At 34.4% G+C, this 13,309-nt stretch overlaps 1 protein-coding gene across 9 annotated transcripts in view; it reads right to left on the reverse strand.

Moving 5' to 3' along the window:
• Window positions 1-5,582: 5,582 nt before the first annotated feature.
• The window catches only part of NAALAD2 (N-acetylated alpha-linked acidic dipeptidase 2), a 65,210-nt gene continuing 57,483 nt past the window's right edge, over window positions 5,583-13,309 (reverse strand). For all 9 annotated transcript variants that reach the window (XM_038568339.1, XM_038568338.1, XM_038568340.1 and 6 more), the window contains one exon: window positions 5,583-10,820. In XM_038568339.1, coding sequence (XP_038424267.1) covers window positions 10,631-10,820 — 190 coding nt within the window. In that variant the 3' untranslated portion in view covers window positions 5,583-10,630. The remainder of the gene's footprint in view (window positions 10,821-13,309) is intronic.

Genomic DNA, 13,309 nt, shown 5'->3' on the forward strand with positions numbered 1-13,309 from the left:
AGCGTAGCTTGTTTTTTTGGTTTTGTTAATAGGTATTTCATTTATTTTAATTGTTGAATTGATAGGAAGTTGATTTCTTTTTTTTTTACCTGATTGCTTCTTTACTGCCTAAGTATCTTACAACTTAAACTCTTCTGGAGTTGTTGCATGACTTGCCTTTTTTATTTAGGTGTAGATGCCTGGGGCTTTATATACGTAGCATTATCTCTGAAGTACTGAGCTTCCAGTGTTTTTCTTCTGCATAGTTACTGTTTGATTTTAAGTTTTTATATAGTTCTTAGTTTTGAAGAAATCCTTCAAGAACAGTTTCTCTAAAGAGCATGTTTTAATTAAATGCTAATTAATTACCTTTCTTAGTTTTCCAATTTAGTAGGCCACTTTCAATGTCTATTAAAGTGAAATAAACCTTCTGAACTTAAACATTTTTAAATTGATTAAAAATTGTGTCAAAATAATTTGGTTTCCATTTCTTTTTGACCAAGCAGGTATACTGTCCAAATGATTGGATTGTTAAATTATCTTTAAGACTTTGCTAATTGAAGTTATGGGCTAGTCAGTGTTTTAAGGATTTTAATGAATATGAGTGTATCCTAATGGTAACTCTATGAGATAGGCTATCACTATATTACAGGTGAGGAAAGTGATTTATTTCATAGGTTAAATAACTCATCTAAGTCAAAACTAGTGAGTTTATAGAGAGTAGAGATTCCTAGCTCCAGCAGCGTGGCTTTGTGTTTTGTGCTCTTAACTGCTGCTCTGTGCTGCTTGTGTCTGTCAATTGAATTAATAGGTTCCATAAAACATTGGCACATAGCATAGAAAATTGGTAACACTGTGTTTGGTCACCAGGAACAAATTTTGAGTTTCATATGTTTTCTTAGGAAATAAGTTCATAAAATAAAATATGCAGTCCTTTTGTCTTGGTTATTTTAGTTATAAGAATAGCTGGATTATAAACTCATCATTTGTGATTTGACAACTCTTAGGTGTCTAGTTTCTCTCAACAGCCTCCAAGGAAGTTTCAGGATCCTCAGTTTCAAAAACAAGTTTCCATTGTCATTTTTGGTATGTATCTTGTATGTAGCTTATAGATAGGAATTCATCTCTGCAGTTAGAAAAATGTGTAATGAAACAGCATTAGATTTGTCTTTGTTTCCCCATTAGTATGAGACCTGCTTTCAGCAGTTACATAAAGTGTCTACAACAAAAGATACCTGCATAGGAAAGACAGATGAGATTGTAGACATAGGATAGGTAACAAGGGATCGTGTGTTTTGATTTCCATCTTCTAGGCGAGGCCAGTGACTATCAAAATACCATTTTTAGACCAGCAGGATCAATTTCAGAATTTATTTGAAATGCAAACTCGGTCCCCAGCCTCAGACCTACTAAATCAGAAACTCTGGGAATGGGACCCAAGAATTTGCAGAAAATTTATGACATACCATAAAGTTTGTACTAGCAGCGTGGAAATGTGATTAGGCTGGCATTTTTTTTTTCCTCTTACCAACTTAATTTCTTTTAAATTAACTTTTTGTTTTAGAACAATTTTGGATTTAAAGAAAAATTGAAGATAGTACAGAGTTCTCATATATTACATTCAGTTTCCCCTATAATTAACATCTTACATTAGTATGATATATTTGTTAGAATTAATGAACCAATATTAATGCATTATTATTAACTAAAGTCCATACTTAATTTTTACCTAATGTCTTTTTCTGTTCCAGGATCCCATCTAGGATACTACATTACATTTAGTCATCATGTCTTCTTGGGCTTCTCTTGGTTTTTACAGTTTCTCAGATTTCCTTCAAAACCCTGGCAGTTTTGAGGAGTACTGACTGGTCAGGTATTTTGTAGGATGACCCTCACTTGGGATTTGTCTGCTGATTTTCTTAGGGTTGAACCTCTGTGTATTGAGAAAGAAAACCACAGACATAAAATGTCATTCTCATTGGTGGTATCATGGGTATATACTGTCAACATGTCTTAACATTTGGATTATCTGACTAGTATTTTTCAGTTTTTTCTAACTGTAAAGTTACTATTCTTTTTGTTTAGAAGAAAGTCACTAAAAAAAATAAGGAAGTCACTATGTGCAGTCCATGCTTAAATAGGAGTGGGGAATTATATTTCAAGGGTGGAAAATTTACATTATTTAGAATTTCTGTGCATAGGAGATTTGTCTCTTCATATTTTATTTCATTATGGACTCTATTTCCTATTTCAAGTTATAATCTAGTATTACATTGTTTTGTTTCTCAGGTTGTTCCAACTTTGGTTTATATTTTTATTTATTTATTTTATTTATGACAGTCACACACACACACAGAGAGAGAGAGAGAGAGAGAGAGAGAGAGGCAGAGACACAGGCAGAGGAAGAAGCAGGCTCCATGCTCCGGGAACCCGATGTGGGATTCGATCCCGGGTCTCCAGGATCACGCCCTGGGCCAAAGGCAGGCGCCAAACCGCTGCGCCACCCAGGGATCCCCAGCTTTGGTTTTTAAAGCCATTCCATTGCTCCTGTGTTTTTCTGTTGGACTGCTATCCTCTCATTATGGGTTTTTTAAGTTTTTTGTTTAGTACTTTTTTTCTGCTACTTCAAGATGCTCCCTCCAGTTAGCCATTTCTCCAAGGATCCCTGGTTTATTGAAGAATGGTATTAGAAACTAATATCTGGATATTAGGTGTACACTCATAGCCAGAGACTTGTCTTTGCTTCTAGGCTCACTTAGCTGATAGCAAGGAAATGTATGTATCAACCTGTGTTTATATCTATAAATATTTCTATAAGTAACCATTTGTATCTACATTAAGCTAAACATGAATTCATATTTATATCTCCAACACTAATCTGTTACCATGTACATCATTCTGGCCGCCTCATTTCTCTATAACTTACTCCTGCAGTGAAAATGTGCATTCTTCCGTCTGCCATCCATTTACTTAATTGTTCAGCTCCAGTACACATGTATAGCAGTATCAGAATTACTAACTTCCCACAGGGAACAAATTTTATCAACTCGAGTACAGTGGGCATTTTGTTTGTTGGGAGTTTTTTGTCTTTAGTCTTATTCAAGACTTGTACAGACTCAGAGTTAGTCACCTTTTGCCTTCACTTAGGTTGTTCCCTATGTTTTCAGTAAGGCTTGCATTTTAATTTAGAAAAATCAGTTTGATAGGAAGGTGTAATTGGAAGTAGTTAAAAGGCCAGATAGGATGAAGGCATGAAATGCAACAAAAGCAGTAGGAAGAGAAGGGGATAAATGAAGGGACTTAGGATCTTGAACTGAAACGTTTTAAGGACTAGAGAATGAAGGTTTTGGATAACTCCTAGGTTTGTGAACAAGACAGGGAATGTAGAAAAAGGTTTTGGATATGGAAAAGTGGTTGTCATAAAGGACTGCTGACTCCCAGGAATGTTTATTATAACATCCAGGTGAAGTAGTCCAGTCTATTGGTAAGTTCTGAAGTTCATGGTGAGGCCTTGTCTGGCTCTCAGGATTTGGAAATCGTAGGTTAATAATAATGTAAATATTCCATTTAGCTAACTTTGAGGATGCAGAATTGATAGCATTCTGAACATTTGAGGGCACCTCAATGAAAATTCAAAAAACAATGACAGACCCTGCCCTGAAGTATGATGTACTAGAAGTACACAGGTGCTGAGATAAGTCAAATAAAGGATTGTTCAGGCTTACACCCTGAATGTGCACTGTGTGTCCCCAAAACCACTTGTAATGAGTCCCTTTTATGAAAGAAAAGTTCTTTGCCAGGACAGAGAAGGAAAGCTGCTGGGTTGACAAAATAACGTAAATTCATAAATTCACCACAGACTGTCTCTTGCTTGATTCTGTCAGCATCAGTGATCACACAGTTAGGCATGATATATTCTTAAGGTGCAGGAAAATGTAAAGATTGTGTCAACAAATAAAATCTACAAGTTATAAATGTTCAATACATGAGCTTATTAGAATTAATGGGTTTCTTATAATTACAATTGTGTGTAAAGCTTTAAAAGGCTCCCTACTAATGAAAGCAAGATTTTAATAACATACTGATCTGACTGGTGACCTAATAGTAGAGGCCAACTTGGACTGGTTTTGATAACTCAAGGATTCCTTCAAGTACCTTCCCCGACCTCCATAAAATGCCCTAAGTTATCAGCAGGAAGAACCGGGGTTGGAGGCAAAAGGAAGGAACAAATTTAAGGGAGCAGAAAGCCAGTATCAAGATAATGAAAATTAGAACTGAAAAGTACTCAATTAGATGGAATTCTAGTTTAATTTTCCAGGCACGTAATTTAAAGCTATCAGGAAAAGTAATAACACTATTCACTTGATTAGAAGACTTTACAAATTTTGCAGTTGAGGCTTAGGAATTTAGTTATCAGTTACAAGTAATTCAAAAATGGTAGACCCAACTACAGCTAATTTTTTGTTCAAGAGCTTAGCAACTAGAGTGTAAGTGCTCTTACTAACTTAGTTTTCGGTCACCTCCATATGATTATATACTATTATCCGTGTTTTACTGATAGAGAAGCAGAAGCAAAGGAAAACTACATACATTGCCTCGGGTCACATAGGTAGCAAATGGTGAGATTAGAGTTTTTTGTTTTTTGAGATTAGATTTTAAATTGAGGGACTTTGATTCCTAAATCCTTAAACTCTTTACCATGACACTAAAGGCATCTAAGTCACCTAAACCTAAAATAGTAACTGCCATTTTTTAATTAGTCTTTTTTTTGTTAGTATCAAATGACCAAATTATCATGAAAGGATAGTGGGTATTCAGTTTTTGTGCCAGTGGAGCCATTGACATACTTCATGAGGACCTCTAAAGGCTGGTGGGCAATTGACAAAAATTAAGGATTGAGTTACAAGACTGAATGAAAGTGACAGGCTCATAGCAATGAATTTGTCATGTAAAGGCTTGTGCATGTAAGTTGGCCTTATTATCATCTGGACTTTGGGACAATTTTCCTGCATCTCTGTATACTTGACTGTGTACATAGGCAAATAGTGTCACTGTAATGGGGTGAAAGAAAAGCAACACATTAAAATTATTGGTGTGTTAAGCAAACAAACTCATTCTTCAATTATGTGAAAACTGGATGAGTTCTCATTTGTGAAAAGCTAGGGAAGATGTTCCATGAAATGATGAGGGAAAGACTTTTTTTTTTTTTTAACCACCTTAAAAGAGTGTTTAATGAATCAAGAACCGAATGTAAAATTATGTTATAAATTATAGGGCCCTTCTTCCAAAGGGAGATCTCTAGCTTATATGGATGATTTACTTTGCATATGTTGTGCTTTGCCAAGATAATCTTGAGACCAGCTGAATTTTAGCTTTCTTAATAGTTTTTCTCCAAAAAGTTCTGAGTTTGGTAGGTATGCAGTTTACAAGTTTTATTAACATTTTTAATAAGATGTAAGTTTGTGAGCATTTTTAGCATTGTAGCCATCCCTTTGCTTAATTCATTTAACAAAAAACACTTTTTAGTGACTTCTTTTGTGCTCTTGATAATTGACCAACCACAGAGGCCTCTGCTTCCAAGGAAAGTTAAGGTGTACAACATGTTAATTTGATACATTTATATATTGTAATATGATTGGCATTGAAGCAATAATTGGCATCTCTATTGCATTATGTAATTATTACATAATCATAATTATTTTTGGTGGTTGGAGTAATTAAGTTCTAATCTCTTAGCAAGTTTGAGGATTATAATACAAGTTTATGTTTTTATTCATTGTACTGGACGTTATATTTCTAAGGTGTATTAACTACATCTTATAAATTTGTACCTTTAAACTACATCTGCTCTGGACCCCACAACCTTTGGGGTAAACCTGTGGTAATCACCATTTTATTTTCTGATTCTACAATTTTGGTCATTCAAAATTCCACATACAATTGACAGCATATAGCACTTGTCTTTATCTGACTTATATCACTTAGCACAATGTGCCCCTAAGTCCATCCATGTTGTCACAAACAGTAGGATATCCTGTATATCCTACTAGGATGTATTCATGAGTGAATACACACTGCTCAGTGTATATACACTGCATTTCTTTAATCCATTTATCTGTCGGGACGCCTGGGTGTCTCAGCAGTTGAGTGTCTGCCTTTGGCTCAGGGTGTGATTCCGGAGTCCCAGGATCGAGTCCCAAATTGGGCTTTCTGCATGGAGCCTGCTTCTACCTCTGCTTCTCTGTGTGTCTCTCATGAATAAATAAAATCTTTAAAAGAAAAAAATCCTTTATCTGCCAGTGGACACAGGTTCTTTCATATCTTGGCTGTTCTAAATAGTGCTGCAGTGAAGATGGGGTGCATATATCATTTTGAATTAGTGTTTTCGTTTTCTTTGGATAAATGTCACAAGTAGAATTACTACATCATGTGATAGTTCTTTTTTTAGGGAACCTCCATACTGTTATCCATAGTGGCTATAGCAGTTTATATTCCTACCAACAGCACAGAAGAGCTCCCTTTATATTCCTACCAACAGTGCACAAGGGCTTCTTGTCTCCACAGCCTTGCCGCACTTTGGTTTTTCTGTTGATAGCCATTTGACTAGGCATAAGGTGATGTCTCACTGTGGTTTTAATTTGCATTTTCCTGATTACTGAGTTGAGCATTTTTTCATGCACCTGTTGACCACATGGATGGATATCTTTAGAGAATGTTAAGTTATTCTGCCCATTTTTTGGATTCTTTGTTTTTTTTTTTTTTTTTTTTTTTTTTGGTATCCAGTTTAGGAGTTCTTTGTATATCTTGGATATTAATACTTTATCAGATATATGATTAGCAGAAGTTTTCTTCTATACATTGCTTTTTCTCATTTTGTTCTTTTGCTGTGTGAAAACTTAACTTTGATGTAGTCCCATTTGTTGATTTTTTTGCTTTTGTTTGCACTTTTTGGAGTCCTATTTCAAACATTACCATGACCATTGTTGAAGAGCTTTCCCTATGTTTTCTTCTAGTTTTATAGTATCAGGTCTTATGTTTAATGTCTTTGATCCATTTCAGGTTAATTTTTGTGAGCTATAGAAGAGTATAATTTCATTGCTCTGTGCTTATCCAGTTTTCCCAACACCCGTCTGTTGAAGAAACTGTCCTTTCCCCATTGGGTGTTCTTTGCTACCTTGTCAAATATTAGTTGGCCTATATATACAGGGGTTTAGTTTTGGAATCTGTTCTCTTGGTGTATATGCCTGTTTTAGCGTTGGCACTGTGCTGTTTTGGTAGTATAGTTTGAAATGAAATGGGATACTTCCAGCTTAGTTCTTTTCCCTCAAGATTATTTTGGTTATTTGGGGTTCCATACAAATTTTAGGATCGTTTTTCTATACCTGTAAAGAATGCCATTGGTATTTTGATGGGGATTGCATTAAATCTGTAGATGGCTTCGTGTAATATGGACATTTTAATACTGTTTTTGATCCATGAACATAAGATGTCTTTTCCATTTGTTTGTCTTGATTTTCTTTCAGCAAAGTCTTAGAGTTTTCATTGTACAGATCTTTCACTTCCTTGATTAAATTTATTACTAAGTAGATTGTTTCTGATGCTGTGAATGGGATAATTTTATTTCGTTTTCAGATATTTTATCCTTAGTATATAGGAATGTAATTTATTTATATTTCTGTACTTTGTCCTGAAACTGTACTGAAATCACTGATTAGTTCCAGCAGTTTTTTTGGTTGTGTGTCTTTGGGATTCTACATACGTAAAATATATTAATTGCAAATGGAACAGTTTGACCTCTTCCTTCCTAATTTGGATGCAAGGGAAAACTCTGAGTTCTTCTCAACTAAGTAAGTTAGTTGTGGGTTTGTCATAGATGGCCTTTGTTATGCTGAAGTGTGTTATGCTTCTATACTCAGTCTGCCAAAGTTTTCATCATGAAAGGATGTTGCATTTTGTCAGATGCATAGATGATCATGATTTTTATCTTCCATTTCATTAATCTGAAGTAGGACATGTATTGATTTATATATGCTGAACCATCCTTGCTTGTATCCCAGGGGAAAAATCCTATTTAGTCTCAGTTTTTAATCTCTTTCTGTGTTCTTGAATTCGGTTTGCTAATATTTTGTTCAGATGTTTTACATCTATTTTTATCAGAGATACTGGTCTATGGTTCTTTTTTGTTGTTTTTTGGTTTTGAGACAGCATGCACGTGTGAGAGGGGGCTGGGGGTTGCAGAGGGAGAGGGAGAGGATCTTAAGCAGGCTCAACATCCAATGCAGAGCTTGATGCAGAGCTGAATCTCTCAGCCCTGAGATCATGACCGGAGCCAAAATCAGGAGTTGGGTTCTCAACTGACTGAGCCACCAAGACACCCCTTTTTTATTGTGGTCGTATTTGACTTTGGTACCAAAATAATGCTGGCCTTTTAAGATGAGTTTGGAAATGATTCCTACACCTCAAATATTTTAAGAGTTTGAAAAAGATTAGTATTCTTTAAGAGTTTGTTAGAATTTGCCAATGAAGCCATCTTGTCCTGGGTTATATTTTCTACGAGAGGTTTATGGATTCAATCTCTTGCTCGTTATTGGTATATTCACATTTTCTCTTTGTGTTTCATTCAATCTTGGGTAGGTTGTTTGTAGAAATTTGTCCATTTCTTCAAGGTTATCTAATTTTTGGCACAGAGTTCCTAATGGTCTCTTACAATCTTACGTATTTTTGTAGTATCGGTTGTAAGATCTTTCATTTCTAATTTTGTTTCTCTGAATCTACTTAATGAAATTTGTCAATTTTATCTTTTCGATGAACTAGCTTTTAGTTTTACTGATAGTTTTTTCCTGAAATAAAGAGTTCTGCTTTGATTTTATTTTCTGCTCCCTTTAGGTTTGTTCTTTTTTTCTTACTAGAAGTATACAATTAAGTTGCTTGAGATTTTTGTGATTTCTTTACTCCCATTTACTTTCCTGTATCCTGTAAGATCTGATGTGTTATACTCCCATTTTCATTTGTTATCAGATAGTTTATTCCCATTTTTTTTGACTCCTTGTTTAGAAGTGTTTAGTTCCTACATATTGGTAGATTCCTCTAGCTTCCTCTTGCTGATTTCTAATTGATACCATTGTGGTCAGAAAAGATGGTATGATTTCAATCTTAAATTTGCTGAGATTCATTTTGTGCCCTCTCATAGGATCTGCCATAGAAAATGTTCATGCACTTGAGAAGAATGTGTATTCTGCTCTTGGATGGAATGTTCTATAAAAAACTGCTAAGTCATTTTGCTTTCTAAGTTGTTTTGGTTCAATTTCAGTGTTTCCTTTTTTTCTGTCTACATGTTTATTCTAATAGTATTAAAGTCCCCTGTTAAGGAAGTATCTCTCCATTTAAATGTGAGAATTTTTTTAATCATGGTGCTTTGATGTTGGAGGTGTATGTATTCTCTCTCCTTGATGTATTTTATCATTATAGGATTTCTCTGTTGCTTGTTAATGTTTTTTGGCTTGAAGTGTATTTTCTCTGGCATAAGTATTGCTACACACCTACTTTTGTGTTTTATTTATTTTTTGGTATCCACCTCCATGGAATATCCTCTTCTGTTCCTACACTTTGAGCCTGTGTATGTCTTAAGTGTAAAGGAAATTCATTTTGCCTCAGTGTAGTTTTTTTTTTTTTTTTTCTTCCAGCCACTTTGTGCTTTGCTTGGTGAATTCAGTCCATTCATAATTACTACTGCCATCTTGCTGTGTGCATTCTGGTTGTTTTATTTGTAAAGTGAATTTCCATGATGATTTGTTCAGTCTTCCCCCCCCCCCTTTTTTTTTATATATATTTCATCACTAGATTTTTGCTTTGTGGTTACCAAGTTGCTTACATAAAACATCTCATAGGTAAAGTACTCCTAAGGGAAAACGTTTTTAGGAAATAGTTCAAGGACATTTTGTATGTAATAACATCTGATCAGTTACATCACACTGCCACGTTCATTCATTCATTTGTTCATAACGATCACCTATTGATTAAAGAGGATGAAAACAAAATAACTTAGGAAGCAATAACTTGCAAGTTACTATAGTTGACCCTTGCACAATGTGAGGGTTAGAGGTGCCAATCCATCATACAACTTCACTCCCTAAAACTTTAACAGCTGATAGTCTACTGTTGAGCAGAAGCCTACCGTTGAGCAGAAGCCTACCAATAGCAAAGTTTGATTAACTCACACTTTGTATATGTATGCTGTATTCTTACAATAAAACTAGAGAAAAAATGTTAAAATCATCAAGAGTAAATGCATATATAGTATACTGTAGGAGAAAAAAATCCATGTATAAATGGACATGAGCAGTTCAGACCCATGTTCAAGGGTCAACTGTATTTTTAACTTTGTAAGAAACAACTCTTTTCCAAGTTCCTTGGCGTATTTTATTTTAGGGAATTTTCAGGTTCTTTATGTCTTTCTGCCCCGTGACAAGTTGTTTTGTTTTCGCTGAGGAAGTTATGAATTTTTTTAAAGAGCCAAAAAAACTTCACAGTTGGACAGGATGGAAGTCTAAAATCAAAACCTGACATGAAAAGCAAGATTGATCAAAAAAACAATTTTATCCTAAGACTTTCAGTAACAATTTCAGTGGCTAGCCACTTGTCTGAGGCCTTACTATAATGCTTCTGTCAGAGTTCCTGCTGCTGCTTGAATTGTAAAGGCTGCAATCGAAATATGTTTCTTTACTTCTGTCCAGGCTGAACGAGGGTCATCTTTATTTTCAATATCAAACATAGCATCATAGATACCAGGAAATGATTCTCCAGCATATTTGTTGTGACTGCTCGGAGCAAAGATGATGTGCCTAATAGAAAAAACACAAACAAACAAACAAAAAACAAAGGTTGAGCTAAAGACTATACATCATAAGTTACATTTTATATGCTTCTCTGTTCATTCCCTTTTGTTAGACTACATCTTAAGAATTCTATGTCTCCTTCTGGCATTCACTCTTTTACTCCAAAATGACCTATAATTGATTTAAGATACTTATGTATCTATTACTTATGTAATAGTGTAATTTTAAGCAATGAAAGCCGACTATGCACTAAGATTAGTCTCAAATTGTGTTGCCAACCCATACAAATAGAAGAAAATGAGTTCATATAAGTTGTGTACATCAGTTGTCTGACTGCCAGCATCTACCCACATTGTGATAACAAGTATGTTTTATGGGTATATATAATGGGAGAGGAAACTAAAATATATCTGTGTTGCCTTTTTAGGAAATTTCAACAAAAATAACACTTGTTTGCAGTATTTTAGAACATTAAAAATCAGTGCACTTGTAATCCCAAAATATAAATGGTAAGGATAATGAAGTCCATATATAATTCCTTTAACTGTGAAATGAATTGCCTGCAGACACATTTAATTTCTGATCTAAAAGGACAGTTTTGCCATTGATTTCCCATTTCATCTCATAAGTACCTGAAGAAATCAAGCTAGTTCTCAATAACTCTGGAATTCTGCCTTCCAGAGAAGGACATATTTTATTGAACACTTATCAGGAATTAGGTCCAACAGTCAAATCCTACAGCTTCGAGATGTAAATCTACTGAGAATACTGAAACTATGTAAGTCAATATTAATCTTATAATCCAAATTATTTCAGTTATCCAAAGTACATCAAGATTTATTGTTCTTGGCTTTTAAATCATAATATAACCTCAAAGGAATTTTCTTTACTAAAGCCAGTATATGTGCTGAACTGTTCATAAACACTGATACTTTGACTTACATAGGAGTTACTACAAATAAAGGTTATAGCTGTTCATTAATATACATTCCCTCTACCACAGAATTGTAAAAGCAAGAGTAAAAAAAAATATAGAGAGATAAAATATAAAAACTGTACAAACCTGGTTTGAATCCTTGAATTGGCATCTAATACTACCCCTGTGACCTTTCACCTTGGTTAAATTCTTAGGTATTCTTTGTGATGCAACTTTAAACAGAATTATTTTCATAATTCCTATTTCTGATAGGCCATTATTAGCGAATAGAAATAGATTTCTATATATTAATTTTGTGTCTTAACGTTGTTTACATTTGTTCATTTTAACAGGTTTTTGGTGGATTCCTTAGGTTTATCTACATATAAAGTCATCTGCAAATAATAATGGTTTTACTTCAGTATGAATGCCTTTTTCTTGCCTAATTGCTCTGGCTAGGACTACCAATACTGTGTTGAAAAGAAGTGACAAGAAAAAGCATCCTTGTCTTGTTCCTGATCTTAGAGGAAAAGCTTTCAGCTTTTTACCATTAAATTGGATATTAGCTATAGATCTGTCATATGTGCCCTTTATTGAGTTACATTTCTTCTCCTTGACTGTTTAATAAAAATGGATGTTGAATTTTGTCAGATGCTTTTTTTGCATCTATTAAAGACTTCATTTTGCTAATGTAATATATATAACATTGATTTGTGGATATTGAACCATCTACGTATTCCTGGAATAAATCCCATTTGTGGTTCATGATATTAATATATTGTTGAATTCAGTTGGCTAAGTTTTGTGGAGGATTTTTGCTTCTATGTTCATCATATTGGCTGGTAATTTTCTTTTGACATCCTTGTTTGCTTTTCCTATCAGAGTAATGCTGGCCTTTTAAAAGGAGTTTGGAAGTGTTCCCTCTTTGACTTTTTGGAAGAATCTGGAAAGGATTGATACTGATTATTTTTTCAGTGTTTGATTTCATCAGTAAAGCCATCTGGTCCTGGACTTTTGTTCATTGGGAGGTTTATGATTACTAAATCAATCTCACTAATAATTGGTCTATTCCCATTTTCTATTTCCATATTCATTTCTTTGTGATTCAGTTCTGAAAGTTTGTCTGTCTATATCTTAGGCTGTCCAATTTGTAGGCATATGATTGTTGGTAATAGTCTCTTATTTATTTCCATGGTTGTTGGTAATAGTCTCTTATTTATTTCCATGGTATTAGTTGTAATGTCATCTTCATTTATTTGACCCTTTCTCTTCTTTTCTTGGTGAATCCAATGAATGGTTTATAAATTTCATCTTTTCAGTCAGTTCTTCACCTCTTTGAACTTTTCTACTTCCTTGATTTCCTTAGTTATTTCCTTCCAACTTTTGTGTTCAATTAGCAATAATCATGCCTCGGATAAAACTCATTGGCTACAATACTGCCACTGTGCGAAGCTAACTTTTGCATTCGTCATTCTACTTCCTTGAGGTGTGATGTTAGGTTGCATGAGAGTTTTACTTTTTTCCTGAGGTGCAGAGAATTCATTGCTGGTGAACTTCAATCTTAGAACTGCTTTTGCTG

The sequence above is a fragment of the Canis lupus genome, chromosome 21 (genome assembly GCF_011100685.1).
Source record: "Canis lupus familiaris isolate Mischka breed German Shepherd chromosome 21, alternate assembly UU_Cfam_GSD_1.0, whole genome shotgun sequence".
In the NCBI taxonomy this organism is placed as follows: Eukaryota; Metazoa; Chordata; class Mammalia; order Carnivora; family Canidae; genus Canis; species Canis lupus.